This window comes from Gymnoscopelus microlampas, assembly GCF_963454915.1.
Source record: "Gymnoscopelus microlampas genome assembly, chromosome: 18".
Classification (NCBI taxonomy): domain Eukaryota; kingdom Metazoa; phylum Chordata; class Actinopteri; order Myctophiformes; family Myctophidae; genus Gymnoscopelus; species Gymnoscopelus microlampas.
The window spans coordinates 49,347,586-49,370,464 of NC_139955.1; the positions used below are offsets into that span (position 1 = coordinate 49,347,586).

The window sequence follows — 22,879 nt, forward strand, 5'->3', positions numbered from 1 at the left end:
TAAAGGAAAAGGGAAATTCAGTTCCAGTGATGACCACTAGGTTTGGTCTGCACAGCACAGGCCACGGTGCAGTCAGACAATGTACAAAATAAATAGGTAAATACATACATGGATAGTTCATACTTACATACGTACATACGTCATCGTTGTATCATAAAATAAGTAAGTTATAACTTATAAAATTCCACTATGTACAAAATGCATAGTCCGTGTGAGTCCAGAAGGGGCCAGGAGGTGGCAGTCACGCTTCTGTTGGTGTAGAGGTTTGATTGGTGCGTTGTGTCGGGTTGTGTGTATGTGGGTCTGTGTGCCGTGGTGTGTTGTATTGGTTGTGTGTTTGTGGGTCTGTGTGCAGTGGTGTGGACACACACACACACACACACACACACACACACACACACACATGCACACACACGCACACACACGCACACACCAGTTCCTCTGTGCTACAGAATGTTCAGAACAATGTTCAGAACAGCCCTTAACGTACGTTCTCACTAGGGTTCTCTTAACGAGTCCGGTTCCTTCGATTCCCTCTTATCGGTTCCCATTCCTTAACGGTTCCCTTTAATCGTTCCTATAGGGGTTCCACATGGACCCTTACAGGTCTGAGAGGTCCTGGACATTAAAAAGGTTGTAGAACCTCTGGTATTGTAATGGTACAGCAGACATGAAGTTCTACGTACCAGCTCTGACAGCGTGAGGAACACAATGCTGGATCCGGTTCCTTTGTTTCCCAATGTCACGGTCTCATCACTAACAGTTAACGTTCCTTAACGTTCTTTAACGTTCCTTAACGTTCTCACTGTCTCAATAACAGTTAACGTTCTTTAACGTTCCTTAACGTTCCTTAACGTTCCTTAACGTTCCTTAACGTTCTCACTGTCTCACTAACAGTTAACCCTTAACGTTCCTTAACGTTCCCTAACGTTCCCTAACGTTCCCTAACGTACCCTAACGTTCCCTAACGTTCCTTAACGTTCCTTAACGTTCCCTAACGTACCCTAACGTTCCCTAACGTTCCTTAACGTTCCTTAACGTTCTCACTGTCTCACCGCTAACAGTTAGAAATGCAGAGGAACTTGTCCGGGGGGCGTGGCCTGCTGCGGCGTGTCCACTGAGCGCGTGCGGAACAGCTGTGTGAGCGCGAACACCGAGGAGATGAGGACGGTGCAGCGTTTAGCCAACAGTCTGACCCCTTCCCCCTCCCCCTGACCCCCCCCGCCCGTCCCGGCGGTCTCCACGGCGCCCACAAAGTCCCGGTACAGGCCCACGATCTCCTTCATCTTGTCCATGGCCTCCAGGGCCTCCTCCACGTCCTCTGGAGCGGCCAGAGGACTCTGGTAGGTCCTCAGGCAGGCGGCGGACAGCTGCACCAGAGCGCTGAAGCTGTTGGACAGGGACCTGAGGGCCTCGTCGGGGGCCCAGCCCACCCGCGTGGCCCTCTGGCAGCCGGACGCCAGCCGCCGAGCCTCCGTCTGGAGCAGGCTCCTCTCCGCCTCCGTCATGACGGCGGCCGGGTTCGAACCGACGCAGCCGGAACCCGCGGCGCTCGTACCGCCGTCCCTGAAGTCTCCGTTCTGACGGAGGAGCTCGTTGTGGTTGGCGTCCGCCTGCTGGGGGTTGGCGGTCCCTCTCTCCAGGACCAGCAGCAGGTGGTCTATGTCCTGCCGCAGCGAGGCAAAGCCGCCCTTCAGGCCGCCGTAGCGTTTGTTGGTCAGGGAGTGGAGAGCCCCGCCCCCCGCGGGGGACACGGGGCGCGACACCAGCGGGCTGAGCTCCGTGGAGGCGGAGCTGAGGGCCGAGAGGGGGCGGGGCGTGTCCCGGAGGAGCGACAGGATGTTGGGGTTGGGGGGCGGGGCGGCGGGGGAGGGGACGACGGGCGGCGGGGGGGCGGCGACGCGGGGGGGTTTGGGCCGCGTGCGGCGGGAGAACTCGTAGACGGTCAGCTCCTCGTCGAAGCCGACGCCCTCCTCGCCGCTGCCGTCGCCGCTGAAGCAGTTGGCGTAGACGGTGCGGCAGCCGCACGCCTCGCGGTGCTGCTGCGGGGGCGTGGTCTCCGAGTCTCCGCCCCCTACCGGCGGGCCGGTGGGGACGCCCCCCAGACCCACCGCCGAGTGAGGCCGCGACTGAGGCTGCTCCGACGACACGCCGTCGCTACGAATTCCGCCCGCGTGGGCTTTCTCCTTGTAGTTCAGGTTAAAGTCCAAACCGCCGTGCGTGCCGTTGGCCCGCGTCGCGTGCGAGGTCACTTCCTGCGCCTCCTTGATGGTCGCTATGACGACCTCGGCGCCGTCGTCCAGAACCTTCTCTTTGACCGGCGTCTTGTTGAGGTCGGACGCTCCGCTGGCCACCGACAGACCGGAGCCGAAGCCGGACGTGTCCCCGTTAATGGAGCTGCTGGACGGGTAGTCCAGGGTGCCCAGGATCTCCTGGGAGCGGGTCATGTACCAGGGCAGGGCCTGGATCCGGCCCCGCAGGGCCGAGGCGGGCAGCCTGCCTCCCAGGCTGGACGAGCTGCTGGTCCTCAGGTCGGACCCGGACCCCGAGCGGCCCGGCTCCTTGCCGTCCAGGCCTTTGGCCGAGGTGGAGGTGAGCGAGGTGGTCAGGCTCAGCGGGGCGTCCGAGTTTTTGGGCGACAAGCTCTCGTGGCTCAGAGAGACCCTTCTGGATCCCGATTGGACGCTGCCGTTGCGACTGCCCCATGGGTGGAGGCCGTTGGAGGGGCTGACCCCGTCTTTGAAAAGCCCTTTGAGCGGATCTGTGGGAGAGACGGGGGAGCTGGCGGGGAGCGAGAGAGGATGGAGGCTGTTTCCTGACGTAGGTTTAGGAGACGCTGGAGGAGGGATGGCCAGGCCCAGAGACGTGCCCGAGTTGGAGCGAGGAATAGAGGGCAGAGCGGGCGGGGCGCTGGCTCTCACCTCCTTTCTGGGTGACGGGGAGGCTCTCACCTCCTCCATGGGTGACGGGGAGGCTCTCACCTCCTCCATGGGTGACGGGGAGGCGACCCCGTTGGTCATCTCCTCCACCACGACAGCAGGAAGGTTAGCGTTCACTTTGGAAGCCACACTGGGGCCATTTTCCTGTCTGGGGCCATTTTCTACTGTCCTGCTCTTCTCCTGGGGCCGGGGGGGCGCGAGGTGGCTGGGAGCGAGGTGGGGGTGTGTGGGGTTGGGGGGCGTGGCGTGGGGGTGTGTGGAGTTGGGGGGCGTGGCTTGGGGCGCTGCCTGCTGGCTCCGCCTCACGGCGGTGATGAGAGGCGAGGCCAGAGGAAGCCCTCCCGCTCCAGACGTCACAGACTTCACCTCCATGGTGTCGGGTTCCATCTCCAGCAGCTCAGAGGACAGGCGGCCGGAGGAGGAGGCGTCACCGTTACAGTGGGCGTAGGAGCGGCCGTGCTGGGGCGACCTGGGGGGGAGGAGCTGGGGTTTAGGGGGGAGCTGGGGCTTAGGAGCCAGAGGAGGTTTGGTCTTCACTTCAGGCCTGAGGGAGGGGGGCTGTGGTGGGCTGCTCCTCTTGGTGGGGGAGGGTCTGAGCGTCTGGGCTTCCTTCTGGCTCTCAGACGCTTCAGGCCGTCTAACCAGCGGTGAAGTAGGCTCTTTCTCCTTCTCTTTCTCTGGGACGGGCGGGAGGCCGTTCCAGGTGCCACTCAGACGGTTGGCATTCCGCCGATCTGCCAGCTCTGTTTCTGTGCCAGACAGAGAGCCAGAAGAAACGGAGCGTTAAAGAAGTGACACGTATTTATTTAATCACATTCACATCTCCCTGTTCCCACATGCTTTCTATCACATCAGGTCAGGATACAAGAACAAAGCCTTTATTCACACACAGTGGTGGACAGTAACTAAGTACATTTACTTGAGTATATTGCTTCCCTGTGTGCTACATATGACCACCTAAGCTCGGTCGAGCTGAGAAGTAGTTTCCCCTTAAAGGTCTTTATTATTATTATTATCATAAACAGCATCCTGACCTCCAATATTGACATGTTAAAGCTAAATGGCAACACTACAGTATATAGCTTATTTCATATGTTAAAGTTGTCTTGTTACAGTGGTAGAAGGGCAACACTGATATCTGCTGTCAGAATATGAAGCCGACTAACCACATACTGTCACCATGGTGACAACATGTATAAGCCTAATTAGAATACTACAATCCATCTGTGTTGTCTAGAAAGATGAAATAAAATAAATTGCAAACTTTTCTCACGAGTCTGGAATCTGCATTATAAGCAACACAATACAGAGATACGTGACAATATCCACCATCCCTCAGCACGCTGCTCAGCTGTTCAGAATGCTCTTTGTTAATTGCATGGGCTGCTTTGTCTCAAGTTTAATCTTGTCTTATTGTGCTGTTATTGCATATTGCTTTTTGCCTTTCATTCCTTGGCCCCGTTTATCGCTGCTTGCAGCTATATATTTATAATTATTATTCGTATGTGTAGGGTACTCCACCAACACACCTGTGGAATGATTGTATTCATATCAATCATATCAGATCAAAATGAATAAAACCAAGCCAACAGAGTAATTCGGCCACAAAGGAGACAAGTGACACTGGACAAAAATGTGGACAGATGAATTAGTGAAAAATTCATATGTATAAATGAAAGAAACCAACCTGTGAGGTCTGGAACGGGAGGAGTGATCCGGTCCTGAGCGTCAAAGAACTCGTCCTCAGACTCAGAGTCTCTGACCGCTCCCTCTCTGACCATCAGCGCCGTGGTCGCGGGGTTGGACGGTGAAGGGGTTAAAAAGGGGGCGGGGTCTGGTCTGATGGAGCTGCTCCTCAGAGGGACCTTAGGAGGAACCTTCTTCTTGCTCCTGCTCCTGGGAGACAGCCTCTGGAAGGGCGTGCTGTCAATCATCCTGAGGTCTCTGGAGCTGGGGATCTTAGAGATGCGTCTGAGCGTCGTCTCGCGCTGCTGAAGCCCCGCCTCCTCTTCCTCTTCGTCGTCTTCCTCGTCGTCGTCGTCGTCGTCGTCACGGTCGTAGTCGTCGCTGGTGGCTTCGGGCGGGCTGGGCAGGAAGTCGGCCTGGGAGAGCTCGGCGAAACACAGACACGAGTTGTCGTTCCCTCGATGGTTCAGGTTGTTGGGCCGCAGCAGACCTGGAGATGATAAGTAAGTAAGTAATTAAGTAATTAAGTAATTAAGCAATTAAGTAATTAAGTAAGTAAGTAAGTAAGTAAGTAACTGAGTAAGTGAGTAAGTAAGTAAGTAAGTAAGTAAGTGAGTAAGTGAGTGAGTGAGTGAGTAAGTGAGTAAGTAGGTAGGTTAGAGAGGTTTATTGTTGGTATCAGTCAGAACGCGGGACGATAATAATAATAATAATTGACTGCCTACACATGGGCGTAAGGGCACTGGAGGAACAAGTCAATACCGGGCCGTTATTGACCCCCCCCAAAAAAAGATTGCTCGGTCGGATTCCAAGTCATGCTGGACAGTCACAGCGCTTCAGACGAGCACTATACGATGCATTATGGTGCGAGATATTATAACACATCAAACATCAAAGCTTGACGTTACATCGCTTTAAAACAGACAAACACATCTCCGCAACTGCAGGTCTTAGAAGCCTCAGTTAATGCACCACGGTGCTCACGGTGGACCCTAGCCCTGGTCCAGAGCGTTACTGAGACTCTCTAACGCTCTGGACCAGGGCTAGGCAGACCCACTTCACCTAATGAACTCAAATGTTTAGAAGAATTGGCACAGCGGCCAAACAGTTCAAGTACAAATTCTATTTCAAACTCCTACTACAGTACTCACCACTATATGAAGGGCATGATAAGCAGGCTAAGCGGCTATAGAGAACTTCAATTTACAAACATCACATTGCTGCAGACAGTGACAGTAACAGTACCTGTTAATGTGTCTGCCTGGCACACATGAAGGTAAAGTTAGTAGAATGAATTAATCACTGTAACGTCAGGCTCATGAGGAGTTACAACAGGTGGAGGATGAGAGTGAAAAAATATATATGCACCTAATTTGGATCAGACTTTACATGGTTGACAACGCTGCACCATGCAGCCAGTGGAACCCATTCACACACTGATGACTAAATGATTGATGATGACGTAGTAGGAATGGACTTTTTTGGGCAGCTGTTGATGACGATTTTACCCAAAATACATTTGGAGACAATGGAGGCTTTTATTGGTAAATGTGCATGATAGGCCCTGTGCCTACTGTTGATAGTTTAGGGGTAAATGATAATAAAGCTTTAAATGGGCCCGCTGTCTGCTGCTCCACATGCTGAGAGGAAGAGCTCACAAAGTGCAACCAAGTAAAGGTCTGTGTGATCGTGATCTGACGGCCAGAGGGCCCCTGGGGTTCCGGGCCCCTGGGGTCCCGGGCCCCTGGGGTCCCGGGCCGGGGAGTGGCCGTACCCCCGACTCCCCCTGACGCTCCGCTACTGTGTATGGGGTTTGTTTATGGTTATGTCTGAGTCATACTGACGTGGCCGTGGTCCTGCCTATATATGGGCATATGGGGTTTGTTTATGGTTATGTCTGAGTCATACTGACGTGGCCGTGGTCCTGCCTATATATGGGCATATGGGGTTTGTTTATGGTTATGTCTGAGTCATACTAACGTAGCCGTGGTAATGCCTATATATGGGCATATGGGGTTTGTTTATGGTTATGTCTGAGTCTTACTAACGTAGCCGTGGTAATGCCTATATATGGGCGTCATAGTGACGTGGCCGTGGTTAATGGACCAATTCTAATATAGGTTGTGACAGACAGCAGTCCTACCTGCAGTTGCCTGGCCTTGCCTCTGGGAGCGCTGTGGCTCCAGCAGGTACGGGTGGTGAACGTCCAGGGTGTTAAGCCCCTCCCCCGGGGGGCGTGCCCCGCTGCTGCGCCGCGGCGGCGCCGCAGCGCTGCTGCTGTCCTCCAGGGCGGCGCTCAGGGAGCCGCTGGACAGACTGGAGAAGCTGCTGGTGACCCGGGGGTCCGTGTGGTACCAGGAGGCACTGTCCACGCTGTGGTCCTGGTCTGACCCGCCGTCCGCTCTGCTCGCGTCACTTCCTGTCGCTCCGCCGTCCACTTCCTCCTCGACCTCCTGACCTTCCACGGTCACTATGATGGTCACTTCCTGTTTGCCTTCGTTCTCCTCTCTCTCCCTGCACTCCTCCTTCAGGTAGAAATAAAACATGTTTTACATTTAGTGAACAAAGCATCAAAATAAACAGGTTTTACATTTAGTGAACAAAGCATCAAAATAAACAGGTTTTACATTTAGAGAACAAAGCATCAAAATAAACAGGTTTTACATTTAGTGAACAAAGCATCAAAATAAACAGGTTTTACATTTAGTGAACAAAGCATCAAAATAAAACATGTTTTACATTTAGTGAACAAAGCATCAAAATAAACATGTTTTACATTTAGTGAACAAAGCATCAAAATAAACAGGTTTTACATTTAGTGAACAAAGCATCAAAATAAAACATGTTTTACATTTAGTGAACAAAGCATCAAAATAAACATGTTTTACATTTAGTGAACAAAGCATCAAAATAAACATGTTTTACATTTAGTGAACAAAGCATCAAAATAAACATGTTTTACATTTAGTGAACAAAGCATCAAAATAAACATGTTTTACATTTAGTGAACAAAGCATCAAAATAAACATGTTTTACATTTAGTGAACAAAGCATCAAAATAAAACATGTTTTACATTTAGTGAACAAAGCATCAAAATAAAACATGTTTTACATTTAGTGAACAAAGCATCAAAATAAAACATGTTTTACATTTAGTGAACAAAGCATCAAAATAAACATCTAATAAAACATGTTTTACATTTAGAGAACAAAGCATCAAAATAAACATCTAATAAAACATGTTTTACATTTAGAGAACAAAGCATCAAAATAAACATCAAATAAAACAGGTTTTACATTTAGTGAACAAAGCATCAACATAAACATCAAATAAAACAGGTTTTACATTTAGTGAACAAAGCATCAACATAAACACATCTAATAAAACAACTGAAGGAAAACAGTGAATTTAGGACTAATGAAGAGAGCAGTGTTCTTCAACAGGGGGTCCGGGACCCCTAGGGGGTCCTCAGAGTTACTACAGGGGGGGGGCACCAAATCTTTGTGTGATATGATATTCTTTTACATTAACCACTAGCATCCCGTTTCTGAGGAGAACTTTAGACAAAAATAGCAGATCTACAAGCTCACAACGCCTCGCGCGTTGTGAGCTTGTAGATCTGCTATTTTTGGCAAAGAGGTATCGGTGTAGAGGGAAAAAAGCAGACCAAGTAAAAAAAAGCAGGGTCCCTGCTTCATCTCTCTCTCAGCTAGGGGGTCCTTGGGCTGAAAACGTTGAAGACCCCTGGATTGGAGGTTAGTATAGTTTAAGAAAGAATTGTTTCCCATACAGCGCTGCAGGTAAATGTATTTTGTCTGAATACAGTGCAGAGCCTATAGACTATATGCCTGGTATATCACTACAGCTGCATGTGTGCTCAACATGTGGACACAAAACGTGTGTGTGTGTGTGTGTGTGTGTGTGTGTGTGTGACTGTGTGCGCACGTGTAGCTTGTCTCAATTCAAACACCAGCTGTCAGAGTTTCTCTGAAACACTAACACTAAGCATACATTAGTACATATGCTGTATCTTTAACTTACCAATACCAGAAGGTGAAAAAGGTGGTTTAAAAAAAAAGAAAACTACAGGTTTAGTTTTTACCATTGCAAACCTAATATTTCATGGGACAATGGATATGCAGGGAGGACAGATTGGCCATTTTATCAGTTGAAAAAAATGCTGATTATGATTGTGATGATGAAACGTTGGATTACTTTGTGGACGTGCAAGGCTCGTGCAGTGAGTATCCTACCATAGACGACTCCAACAGAAATGACAGGCTGTTGTGCCATTGAGTTCTAATCATTCTAGCTATTTATCATATTATATTGATCCTTAGTTGCAGCAAAATGATGTGTCTGTGTGTGCATGGCGCTGTAGCTTGCTGCAAGCACACAATGTTTATTATAACATCAAGCTATAGGCAATTCAGCACCAAAGTAGCCGTGTTTTCACATCTTTCAACCGACCGATCTCCTCATTGGACTAACAGTCTGTAGCCGTCTGGACAACACAGTTTAGTTTAGTGTGTTGAAAGCTTTCTTTTTTTGAGTGTTTTTTTTTCTGTTTTTACTTCTTTTAGACAGAAATAGTTTTTCTTACTTGTCATGTATGTACAAAATAAGCTATTTAGCTTCAGCTTATACCTTTTTTGGTCATAACTATGTCAATATGTATTTATTATTACTGTTTTTTTATGCGAATGGAGCATATTGTTTGCGTAGTGAAATGATGACCAAAATAAAAAAACTTGCAAAGTAAGTAAAAAGGAGGCAGAAGGTTTAAGTTGCAGTTTAGCGTGTTAAGGTTATAACAGAATATAATATAACAGAACATCTCTACCTCTCTCCTCTTCTCCTCCACCTCCCTCCTGCGTTCCTCCCAGTCCTGGCTCGCCTGGTCCGGGAACTTACGGCTGCTGCTCTGCGACTCCATTGGATAATCCTCGTCTGACGAGTCGTTAGAGTCACTGCAACATCGTGACACGTAGCCTGGTGACATCATCATCACACACACACACGCGCACACACACACACACACACACACACACACACGCACACGCGCACACACACAACAAACAAACACAAAACACAAAAACAAAAGCAACAGACACACAGACATGCAAAACACACACATGTTAGTAAATCATTAAAAACCAAAGTGAAACGTGATATTGAATGAATATGAATATTGTTGATAGTATCTTGTCTAGCGGTACCCATACTCACTGATGTCGTGCACGCTCAGTGAACTAAACGTCTATCAACGGCTCGGAGGCCGATTTAAATAAAAAAGGTAAACATCTTACTGTGAACCACGTTAAATGCTCACTTGCTAGGGACTCATAGAACACGCCCTCTACAACGGAGAAGCCACTCCCACCACACACACCTTCCTCTGCAGGGATGCGGTGCACCCGCACTTTGGGGCGCCCCATGCGGAACACGTTAAGGTTGGGGTCCACCAGCAGGCGGCAGTAGCCCCCCAGCAGACAGCCCAGGTCTTTAGCTGCCAGGGAGTCCATCAGTAAGGCAAAGGGCTACAGGAGGGGGGGGGAGGGGGGTGTAGAGCAAAGCATGATGGGAAAGCAGAGCAATTAAAGCCAAGAGGAAAGGAAGGCGAGAGAGAAGAGGGAATGGTCATCACCGAGTCCCCTTGACTTTATTATTATTATTATTATTGTTGTCATCACTGAGTCGTTTATTTGTGACATAAAACGACTTAATAATAATAATATAGTCCACACTCCTTTGTGGTATGTGTCACTGTATATTTGCATACACAGTGAGATATAACCATTCCAGCTATGGCTCTCTAAACATTATGTCTAATATATAATATATGTATTTTTCATCCCACGATTTTGTACCTTATTTTTCCACCCAGTGCCAATTGCCTAAGCTGTAATCCTGGGCGCTACTCTCCCACTGCCAGCCAGGGGAGAGCCCCGAACTGAGCTCATGCCTCCTTCAATGCATGAGGAGTGAGCAAGGCCGCTTCTTATCACCTGACAGGGGGGAGTTTCCCCGGTAGGACGTAGCGCGTGGAAGGAACACGTTATTCCTACCAGTTCCTTTCCCCTCCATCAGGCGCCCCGGCTGACCAGGGGGAGGCAGTGTAGAGACCAGGATTACTGCATGTTTTTGTGAGGGTATCTACCCTAGGAGACACGGAGAGAACATGCAAACTCCACACAGAGTAGTAGGCCCTTTCACCAACCCCACCTAGGGTATGCACTGATGACGCGGAGGAGAGAACTCGCACCCAGGACCTTCTAACTGTGAGGCGACAGCGCTACCGACTGCACCACCGTGCCCCCTGTCTGTCTCTTTTTGTCATGTATGTTCCATACCTTCATGTTGTGCAGAGAGATGTTTGTTTGTTGGTTTATGTGTATGTTTCATACCTTCATGTCGTGCAGAGAGATGTTTGTTTGTTGGTTTATGTGTATGTTTCATACCTTCATGTCGTGCAGAGAGATGTTTGTTTGTTGGTTTATGTTTCATACCTTCATGTCGTGCAGCGAGATGCGCAGCAGGCTGACTTTGTCGCTCTCAGACAGAAGCTCCACTCGGCTGATGGAGGAGAACTCCACGAGGGTGGAGATCATGTTGAGCTTGTGGTTGATCACCTGACTCATCCCATACCTGGAGCCCACCAGGAGGCTGACCAACGCCTCTCTGTCCTGGAGCTGGGGAGACAAAATGACACCTTGTTACCTTACCTTGATCCCTTGTTACCTTGATACCTTGTTACCTAAACGCTTGTCTCTCAAACATCTCTTAACATTGTGGGAGGCAACAGTCAACTAAACCTTAGCCCACCTAAACCCTAACCCACCTAAACCCTTCAAGTATCTGACAATGTATAAAGTCACTTAACTTTGATGAGACAGGATTAAAAATAAAATATGTTTTTTTTGTTTAGTTTTTTCCTGAAAAGTAAACATTTTCATCATATTGGTTTCTGTTTGACAGCAGCGATAGAGTTTATGAGAAAGATGAAGAGAGCTGAGAAGCAGAGTTATGAAGCAACGTGTGAAGCTCAACACAGCAGACACAGAGGTGCGAGGCTGATAGTTATTTAAAATGTGTAAATTAATTGCAACACAGGGTTAATAATAGCCACAGCCAGTTTAAAGGACCATACCCGTGGTCTGCCATGTATGTTAATCACAGGCGCTGGAAGAGGGGTGCTGAGGGTGCTGCACCACCCCTGGTGGTGGGGAAGAGAAAGAAAAGAATTGGGGAAAAGAAAAGTTTTTTGTTTTTTTGTAAATTAAACAAATATATATAATTTTTAAAGTCTATATACACACTTATATATTAAAACAATGATGTGTTTAACTTTGGGGAATAAAACATTTGTTGAAAAAGGTGAAAAAAAAATAAAAAGGTGAAAAAAAATCGTGGGGAAAATGTGAGCACGTGCGCAATGTGTGCACGTGCTCAAAGCACGTGTGCAGAGTCCCCCGCCAAGCCCAGCCCCCCATGGAATAAATGACTTCCAGCGCCCCTGATGTTAATACAGTATGAAGGTTTTAAAGAGATTATTTTTTATCAATTACACAAGCCTTGAATTCATGGAGATTTTTTAGATTTTGTCTCATTCCTGAGACAATAATCTGATGACCGGCGGAGTCTTCTGTAGGAGACACAATGGACTCTTTACTCCACCGGTCATCAAATTATTGTCTCAGGAATGCGACAAAAACAAAAGAATCTCCATGAATTCAAGGCTTAATGGAGTGAGTAATCGATAGAAAATAAGTCATTTTGGGGGTGAACTACTCCTTTAAGTTAGATTATCGTTGAGTGTTGATAAAACATCTCAGATTAAATAATAAATGTCATCGTCGTCATTAAGCCTGGACTGATGTGAACACTCTGCACAAAACATAGATGTATGAATGGAATTCTAATGTTTATCCAACCATGACTCAGCTATTCAGGACCGTTCAGTCTTCTTTTAATGACTATGGAGGAACTTTAAACAAACAAACAAAATAAAGCGTGTGTGTGTGTGTGTGTGTGTGTGTGTGTGTGTGTGTGTGTGTGTGTGTGTGTGTGTGTGTGTGTGCGCGCTATGCGGATGATATTTTATTAGCCTCTAGGGAAGAGAGCACAATAAAGAACATGCTCTCCAGGACAGAGCTTCTTTTAGAATGGTCAGGCCTAGAGGTTAAGAACACAACATGTGCGTCTTGTATGAGAGGAGGAGTGGAGGGAACCGGTGGTAACTGACACACCCCCAGTGTTCACCATAGCATCTGAACCCCTGTGTGTACACGCTCTCCATGAGACATACGATACCATGGACATAAAGTCAACATCTCAGGAGAATGGAAGGAGCAGGTCAACAACATCCTGTCTGATTTGACATCTCAGCTGGACCTGATTGACAGATGTCCACTGTCTGCCTCTGACCATGAAGTTGGAAGCTGTCAGACAGGGGGCGCTCTCTAAGATCCAACACCTGTTCTCTAATGTCCACATCCATCACAAAGTACTGTGTGAGATGAATAACTAAACAGTGGTTTGGACAGCACCACCATCTATCATCCACAGTGGGAGGGAGGGAGGGCTGGGGGCCAAACGTGGAATGGATTCACACCAGCATGAGGATTTCCCACCTCCTCAAAATGCTCAACAACGATGACAAGGATGTTAGGGAGCTGGCTCCATCCTCCCTGTTTCTGGACCTAAGGAGGCGTAAGGTCACTGGACAGGGAGTCAGAGACACACTTTCTCTGATTCAGGAGGAAACCCAGAGGGAAACTTGACACCTGGGTGTGGTCAGATTGGCCAGATCTGAACGACCTCTGTACCCGCACTGGAGTGTCCTGGGAGTGGGTGTGGTCTGACTCTGGGACTGTGAGGGTCTCAGAGGACATTATAACTGACCCCCTCATCCAGGTCAGGACAACAGTCACCTATGCTGGTCACAGTCACCTGCTAACAGCTACAGAGCTGCTAACAGCTACAGAGCTGCTAACAGCTACAGAGCTGCTAACAGCTACAGACCTGCTAACAGCTACAGACCTGCTAACAGCTACAGACGAGTGCCAGACGAGTCCTCATGGATCTACACCAACATCAACAACAACAACAACACTGGATTAAAACTACAAGGGAAACTCTCATGTCTTCCCTCTGCTGACCATTCTGTCTCACACTCATTCCTTACAATGAGGACATCACCTCATAGAACACTGCACTCAATGAGGACATCATCACATTCACAGTTAAAGCCAGACTACAAGTCCTTCCCATCAGACTCAACCTCTCCATCTGGTTCCCCAGCACTCAGGTTCCTCATTGCATGCACCACACCACACCACACCACACCACACCACAGAACAGAACAGCTCACTGAAACACTGTCACACATCTTGAATGGCTGCTATGCATACAAAGGGATGTACATAGCACGTCACCATAGAATAGTGGAACTCATAGCAAAGGACAAAATATCATGCATCTACAGTGAGAATGTACAGACATTCCTGTGTCATTTCATCCATGTTCCATCTCTGTGATAACCCAGACATCTATACATCTCTGTGATAACCCAGACATCTATACATCTCTGTGATAACCCAGACATCTTTACATCTCTGTGATAACCCAGACATATTTACATCTCTGTGATAACCCAGACATCTATACATCTCTGTGATAACCCAGACATATTTACATCTCTGTGATAACCCAGACATATTTACATCTCTGTGATAACCCAGACATATTTACATCTCTGTGATAACCCAGACATATTTACATCTCTGTGATAACCCAGACATATTTACATATTTGACAGCTAATACACCAGATGTTGTTGTGGTGAATGAAGAGTCCAGGGTCTGTGTTAGAGATAGCATGCACCTTTGACCTTAGCCTAGAGGAGGCCTTTATGACCAAGGTCATTAAATACCAACCACTCCTACATTCCATCTCAGAGCTGGGTTATAGGTGCAGACTATTTGTTTTTATATGTGTCAGCCTGTAGGACATTATACCCACAGACTGGCTGTTAGAGGGCTTCAACATCTTAGGATGCCCAGAAAGGAGGCAAAAAGGCTGGCAAAGTATTGTGCTGTTTATGCTATAATTGGCAGCTGCCATATATGGCAGAGACACTGGTACTTATACCCATAGAGTACTGAGTACTTATACTGTTACTTATACCCATAGAGTACTGAGTACATATACTGTTACTTATACCCATAGAGTACTGAGTACATATACTGTTACTTATACCCATAGAGTACTGAGTGACATGCTTATTGTATCATGAAGACATATGCCATGATTTTGTGAATGTAACCTTAACTGCACCTTTAATATGTGTCCCTGTATGTATTCTCCTTTATGTGGACATAAATAAATGGTTAAAATGTGTGCGTGTGTGCGTGTGTACGTGTGTGTGTGTGCGTGCGTGCGTGCGTGCGTGCGTGCGTGCGTGCGTGCGTGTGTGTGTTACCATCATAGTAGCAGTGTAGGACCGTCCACCGTAGGAGATGAGTTCTCCTAGCTGAGTGAGGTAGGCCAGCCGCGCCTGATTGGCTGATATGACCTACAGACAGAGAGAGACAGACAGACAGACAGACAGACAGACACAGACAGACAGACAGACAGACAGACAGACAGTAGAGAAATGTAAATGTAAACATTATTTAAGCAGTATTCCACCAGAGGGTGTGCGTTAGCGTGATTATTGTCACCAAGGTGATGTGATCAGAATCGAGGTCAATAATCAGGGTAAACAGTTACATCAAAATAAAACATATGTAAATATATTGATGACAGAGACAGAGTCTGTTTACTCAGCCAGTCCAGTCAGCGCTACAAACCTTTTCCCAAACAGAACACATAGAGAAACTAAACTTAACTGTTAGCTCAATCTCATTGTAATGAAGGTTTTCGATAGAAATTCTATTTGTTTTAGCTGCTACGTCTGCAACCTCTCCATGCAATATGCTAGCCTAGCCGCTATGCCGGCTCTGCTCTGCCACACTCTGTCTGATCAGCACAGATGATTTTTATATTTGGATTAAAACAGGCTGCTGCTCTCTAGCCTGGGATCCAGCCTGCTTTGCTACGTTCGGCGGACTTTTTTTCTCTCTCTTCGCTTCTCAGTCTGGAAAGCCTCCTATTGACTCGTTTTGCAGAACTACACTGGAACTACATATGTTACGTTAGGCAACGTCGTTGCTGATTGGATGTTGTTCAAACGAATGACGAATCACAACGATCACACCGTTTTTTTTGTCCCGCCCCGCAACACAGATCAATCAGAAGCCACGGCACGATTCCAGCCGTATGCCATGTCCCGCCTCCCTTGGAGATAGGAGGCATTCCAGACTGATAAGCGAAGAGAGAAAAAAAAGTCTGCCGAACGTAGCGAAGCAGGCTGGATCCCATGCTAGCTGCTGTCTGACTGTTGTCACAGTCCACACAATCACAGGCTGATGTGTTGTTTTCTTTGGTTCCTTTCATCACACGTAACGTAACGTAACACATAGCAGAGAGTAAAACGAGTCTAACTCTGGCTTCATGAAGCATCGATCAATCAACTATATGTTTTATTTAATCAGGTGCTATCAATGATACTAATGAAGGCTCTGCTCCAGACAGACAGACAGACAGACAGACAGACAGACAGACAGACCTTCTGTCTTGGTTCCAGCAGAGCTTGGATCTTCTTCAGATGATGGTTGATGGCTTTCCTCAGGTCCTTCTCCCTCATGTTGCTCAGCAACGTGGGAGAGATGAAGCTGTCCAATCCAAACTCCTTCCTGTCACACACACACACACACACACACACACACACACACACACACACACACACACACACACACACACACACACACACACACACACACACACACACACACACACACACACACACACACACACACACACACACACACACACACACATCAGATGCATTCTACTGCTGCCACCAAAGCGTGGAGGCAGCTTAAAATAATTCATGTCCTCAAAATACAAGTGAACATACAGTAGTTTAACTCTTTGAACACCTTGATAGTAGAATCCTCTGCACCCCCTACCATCCTCCCTCTGTACATATACCTTATGATTCTACTGAGTTTTATTACAATATGTTTTGTATTGTATGTATTACTGATGAATTGAGGAGAATGGACCACAATGTAAACAAGCTTTGACTGTTCTACTTGTCCTGTCACATGTTTTTTTTTCTTACATTTTTATGTAACCCCATTTTTTACACCCAGTGCCAATTGTCTATCTAATCCTGGGCACTACACTCCCTCTGCCAACCTAGGGAGGTCAGGGCCGAGCTCATGCCTCCTTCAATGCATGAGAGTGATGGGTCGGTCATAATCGATTCGTTCACAAGAACTAGTTCTTTGCCGTGAACGTCAACGAACCCGTTCACTTCTTAACTGACTGTTACGTACATGAATTCGTTCATGCAATATTTTTGGATGTGTGGAAATAATTATCGACTAATAAAACTAACTTTACATTATATATTGTAGTTATGTATTACTTCTACACATTATTATATGACAAAGAAGATGATGCAATTAGATGGTGAATGACAGTGCAGTCATGTCAGTGGGATCAGATCACATGCACACTACTGAACGAGAACGTGAACGAATCATCACGAAATCGTTCGTTCAGTGAAACGAACGTTTTTTCCCACCACTAGTGTGTGTGTGTGTGTGTGTGTGTGTGTGTGTGTGTGTGTGTGTGTGTGTGTGTGTGTGTGTGTGTGTGTGTGTGTGTGTGTGTGTGAACAGAACAGTAGAGATGAACTGGGTCAGCATTACAATGAGTGACACATCATGACACACATTGCCATGGTCACTACACCGCACAAATCTGGGACACGCTATGCTTCACACACACACACACACACACACACACACACACACACACACACACACACACACACACACACACACACACACACACACACACACACACACACACACACACACACACACACACAGTGAGTTGTACAGTAACTGACGTGATGCTCTTGATAGAGGCTCTGGTCTGTCCACAGCTGTCCAGTCTCTCATGCATGTGTAGAGCCGCCAGACGCAGCGCCGTGTTGCACTTCATCTCCACCGCAAAACGCTCCTGTAGCACATCACCCACACTCTGCACACACACACACACACACACACACACACACACACACACACACACACACACACACACACACGCACGCACACGCACACACGCACACGGACACGCACACGCACACGCACACACACACACAGATAAAAGATCAGATTTAATGGTCTGTGTGTTCTTATCTTGTTGTGTTTTATCGTCTCTTATCTTCAGGTGTTTTATCTTCCAAGCTCAACGGACCGTTTATCTTTCATCTGTCATCTTAAGAACATCAATACCCAGAATGCCACAGTGGACTACAGTGTTTCATCAAAAACAACACAGTGTGAATTAGGTTAATAAATAGAACTCATATCTCTGTTGTCGGGCAGAAACCAGCTATGTCCAAAATATTTACTTTTCAGGAAAAAAAAACAAAAAAAACAAGACAAAACTGTCTCATTAAAGTTGGTGACTTTATACATTATCATATACATGAATGTGTCCTTATATTATCATCACTTTACCCACATACATTATATTATATTATTATTATATTAAATACATTATATTATATATTATTATATTAAATACATTATATTATATTATTATTATATTAAATACATTATATTATCATCACTTTACCCACACACATTATATTATATTATTATTATATTAAATACATTATATTATATTATTATTATATTAAATACATTATATTATATCATTATTATATTAAATACATTATATTATATTATTATTATATTAAATACATTATATTATCATCACTTTACCCACATACAGCTCAAGTGGAGTAAGGACATAGGCGCCGAATTATGTGTGCACTTGTGGGGGCTCAACCCGAATCAAACCACCCTCTCCCCCCCCCCTCCGACCTACGCACGGTGCAATTTTTTTAAATGAATTAAACGAAACGACCATAAAACAACAGTAACAACACACTCTCCCAGCCTTTACTAGCACCATAATACTGAGTCGATAAACTACTGGTTCCGTGTCAACTTGTGACTTTGTCCCTTGTAGACACACTCAACAGATAGTCACAAGTCATGTGACCTGTAATTTAATCCATGAATATGAACATTATCCGTTGTCTTTAGGACTGCTTCAGGGCGTCTGACAGTATCCTATACATCCTACAGACTACAGTACTTACAGGTCACACATGGAACATTGATATGCACGAGCCGGAAGCTTTTGTAGCGATAATTCGGACAGTTCTCAAGATGAAGGACAGCCACACACACACACACACACACACACACACACACACACACACACACACACACACACACACACACACACACACACACACACACACACACACACACACACACACACACACAGAAAGTTGACCTCTGACCTGTAGGAAGAGGTACTCGAAGGCAGAGGGGTCGTCATGCAGGAGGTCAGCGGGGTCACGGGGGATAAAACACACCCTGAACAAACACCTGTAGTCATGACTGTCCTTCTTCTGCACCACCTGGAACAACACATCAACCTTTATTTAAAACACACCCTGAACAACACATAACCTTTATTTAAAACACACCCTGAACAACACATCAACCTTTATTTAAAACACACCCTGAACAACACATTAACCTTTATTTAAAACACACCCTGAACAACACATTAACCTTTATTTAAAACACACCCTGAACAACACATTAACCTTTATTTAAAACACACCCTGAACAACACATTAACCTTTATTTAAAACACACCCTGAATGTTACCAATATACTGTAACTATTTATATCTATGTATCTAGATATAAATACTAATTACAATGAATGTAACAAATCTGAGGTTTTCAAAAAAAGAGAGATAGAGAGAGAGAGAGAGAGAGAGAGAGAGAGAGAGAGAGAGAGAGAGAGAGAGAGAGAGAGAGAGAGAGAGAGAGAGAGAGAGGAGAGAGAGTGTGTGTGTGTGTGTGTGTGTGTGTGTGTGTGTGGTGTAGAGACGTGACCATTTTGGAAGTGACCACAGTCTGGAAGAGGCATTCCTTACCAAGGTGCTTAAGTACCAAGTAACGTCTTAAGGATGTTATCATACAGCTTGGTTACAAATGTAAAATGCTTGTGTTCATATTTGGAAGCCTCTGACTGTAATGTCAATAAATCAGTTGTGAGAGACCTGCAGATTACAGGAATGACCAAGCCAACAGCTAAGACATTGTGGCTACATTGTGTTCAGTGTCTGTGATAATTGGCATTCACCACATTATGGAGGAGACGATACTTCCTGTATCTATGATCTGTATCCTGAAACACTTGATGTTGAGTTTTACCAAGTGTGTCTATCTACTACTGTTTGTGTTCAAGACTTTCTGCTTAAATGTGAACGCAAATAAAGATGCTAAATGTAGCGTGTGTGTGTGCGTGCGTGCGTGCGTGCGTGCGTGCGTGTGTGTGTGTGTAGTATAATATGTGTACCTTCACTGTCAGCTCATCTTCATGCAGTAGTATAGTAACATGGTGATGTGAGGGTTAGAGTTACCTTAATGATCAGCTCATCTTCATGCAGTAGTATAGTAACATGGTGATGTGAGGGTTAGAGTTACCTTAATGATCAGCTCATCTTCATGAAGTAGGAGGAGCTTGGTGATGCTGTATTGTTGTTCCAGGACCAGAGAGAAATACTCGATGGCTTTGATTGACAGCTTGTCCTTCAGAGTGGCAACGATGTCCTGAAACCAGAAAAAAAAAACTAATTTCAATCCCAGCATGCACCTGGGGCAGGATGTCACCATGACACACACACACACACACACACACACACACACACACACACACACACCTTGTGTTGTCCTTACATAAATCACTCTGGATTAAGAGCGTCTGATAAATGATAAATGATAAATTGTAGATGTGAGTCTGGAGGAATCAAACAGGTTGGACTGATGGACACATTCCTGTCTACTCGTTCACTCACTCCTCCTGCATGTCATGTTGTATATTAGATGCTGTATTTCTCTCATATATGAGCTGTTTGACATGCATTCTAGCACAACAGCATGATTGTATAAATAAAGATCAACCCATTATTTAATGTGTTGCTTCAGAAGCTTAGATTGCTGTTATTCAGAATGATATATATACGTACATAATGCACTACAGTATCTCTGCAGTTTAATCGAATGGGACACTTTCACTGTCAGACCGTTCAACACACTTTATATATATTAGAAATGAGCAGAACAAAGTTTCATCGGCTCTAAAACATCTCTTTGAAGTTGGCCGACACGGCACAAGGAGACGGTCCATCCATGAACAGTCAACACTTCTGGCGAGTGGATGAGAACAAGCTGAGGTGAACACTCCATGTACACTCAGTAAAAGACACTCTCTCTCTCTCTCTCTCCGGTCTCGGCTCCTCCAAAAGCAGAGTGATGAGTGAGAGAATGAGCAAAGATGTTGGTGTTGGAACTCGGCTCATGGCATGTTGAGAGGCCTCTGTACAGCCCACCTACAAAACTGCTTCCACTTTTGTCCCATAGGGGCGCCACGAACACAAATTGCACCGTCTGTCACACAAATGAACCCCGCTTAATCATTTCCTGAGGACTAAACCCCACCACTGACACAGCCCTGGGTAGACAACCCGGCCTGGCGGAGATGTGTGCTCTTAGTGCGTGTCTAATAGTGCGTGTCTATCAGTATGTGTCTAATAGTGTGTGTCTATCAGTGTGTGTCTATCAGTGTGTGTATCAGTGTGTGTCTATCAGTGTGTGTTGGGAGCAGCACACAGAGCAGATTGAGGTCATGACACACATTGTGTCTTCATGTCACTCTGGATTTGTGTGAAAACGTTTCAACGGATATTAAACGTTCATGTGGTTCAGGAGGTTCATGTGGTTCATGGACAAAGCAATCAACTAATAGTAAAGTGTTGTATTGTGTACCTTGACAGTAGTTGTGTTGTGTTGTGTTGTGTTGTGTTGTGTGGTGTGTGGTGTGTGGTAGTGTTGTGTACCTTGACAGTAGTTATGCTGTGTTGTGTTGTGTGGTGTGTGGTAGTATTGTGTACCTTGACAGTAGTTGTGTTGTGTTGTGTTGTGTGGTAGTATTGTGTACCTTGACAGTAGTTGTGTTGTCAAACTTGAAGGCCTTGGTTTGTCCGTTCTCCAGATAAACCTTCAGAACGTTGGGCAGGAACAGCAGAGAGTTTCCCTGTAATAATATATAATAATAATAATAATATTATAACATTATATAGATATATTATACAGATAAATCTTCAGAACGTTGGGCAGGAACAGCAGAAACAGTAAGAACAGGACAGTATACTGTATTGTACAGTAATGATATTCGGCCGAAAAAACGCACCAGTGTGCAAGGACCTAAACTGATCACAAGACAACTATGAACAATCATCTCATCTGTATGTTTCATGTGTTTAGGCTGTAGTGAATCATGAAGTGAATAGCCTGTCTGTGTGTGTGTGTGTGTGTGTGTGTGTGTGTGTTGGTCTTCTTTTAAATATGTGGCTTCAGTGTTGCTATCAAAGCCTCAAACTGACCCACTGACTGACATCCTTTTTTTTTGTTCTGCAAAAACATTGCAACGAATATAAATAATAAGCATTAGACTCAGTGTGCAAGGGATGTTGTGTGTGACGTTTTTTGGGGGGATTTTGGATTAATAAAACGCAGCGAAAAAACACACCGGTCTGCAAGGACCTTAAGGGTTTTATTAAGACATAATACAGGAACAGGACAGTATACTGTATTGTATTGTAATAAGGCATAATGTTGTACAGTAGGAACAGGACAGTATACTGTATTGTATTGTAATAAGGCATAATGTTGTACAGTAGGAACAGGACTGTATACTGTATTGTATTGTATTGTAATAAGGCATAATGTTGTACAGTAGGAACAGGACTGTATACTGTATTGTATTGTATTGTAATAAGGCATAATGTTGTACAGTAGGAACAGGACAGTATACTGTATTGTATTGTAATAAGGCATAATGTTGTACAGTAGGAACAGGACAGTATACTGTATTGTATTGTAATAAGGCATAATGTTGTACAGTAGGAACAGGACAGTATATTGTATTGTACTGTAATAAGGCATAATGTTGTTGTAGGAACAGGACAGTATACT

At 45.7% G+C, this 22,879-nt stretch overlaps 1 protein-coding gene across 1 annotated transcript in view; it reads right to left on the reverse strand.

Moving 5' to 3' along the window:
• Window positions 1-1,064: 1,064 nt before the first annotated feature.
• frmpd1b (FERM and PDZ domain containing 1b) overlaps window positions 1,065-22,879 on the reverse strand; it is a gene marked incomplete at its 3' end in the record, with an annotated part of 82,274 nt that continues 60,459 nt past the window's right edge. The window contains exons 8-19 of the mRNA XM_084041887.1: window positions 21,843-21,938; window positions 20,330-20,455; window positions 19,127-19,246; window positions 17,654-17,787; window positions 16,298-16,424; window positions 15,110-15,202; window positions 11,136-11,318; window positions 9,959-10,166; window positions 9,470-9,618; window positions 6,769-7,150; window positions 4,627-5,115; window positions 1,065-3,688 (exon numbers count right to left, since the gene is read on the reverse strand). Coding sequence (XP_083898013.1) covers window positions 1,065-3,688; window positions 4,627-5,115; window positions 6,769-7,150; window positions 9,470-9,618; window positions 9,959-10,166; window positions 11,136-11,318; window positions 15,110-15,202; window positions 16,298-16,424; window positions 17,654-17,787; window positions 19,127-19,246; window positions 20,330-20,455; window positions 21,843-21,938 — 4,731 coding nt within the window. The remainder of the gene's footprint in view (window positions 3,689-4,626; window positions 5,116-6,768; window positions 7,151-9,469; window positions 9,619-9,958; window positions 10,167-11,135; window positions 11,319-15,109; window positions 15,203-16,297; window positions 16,425-17,653; window positions 17,788-19,126; window positions 19,247-20,329; window positions 20,456-21,842; window positions 21,939-22,879) is intronic.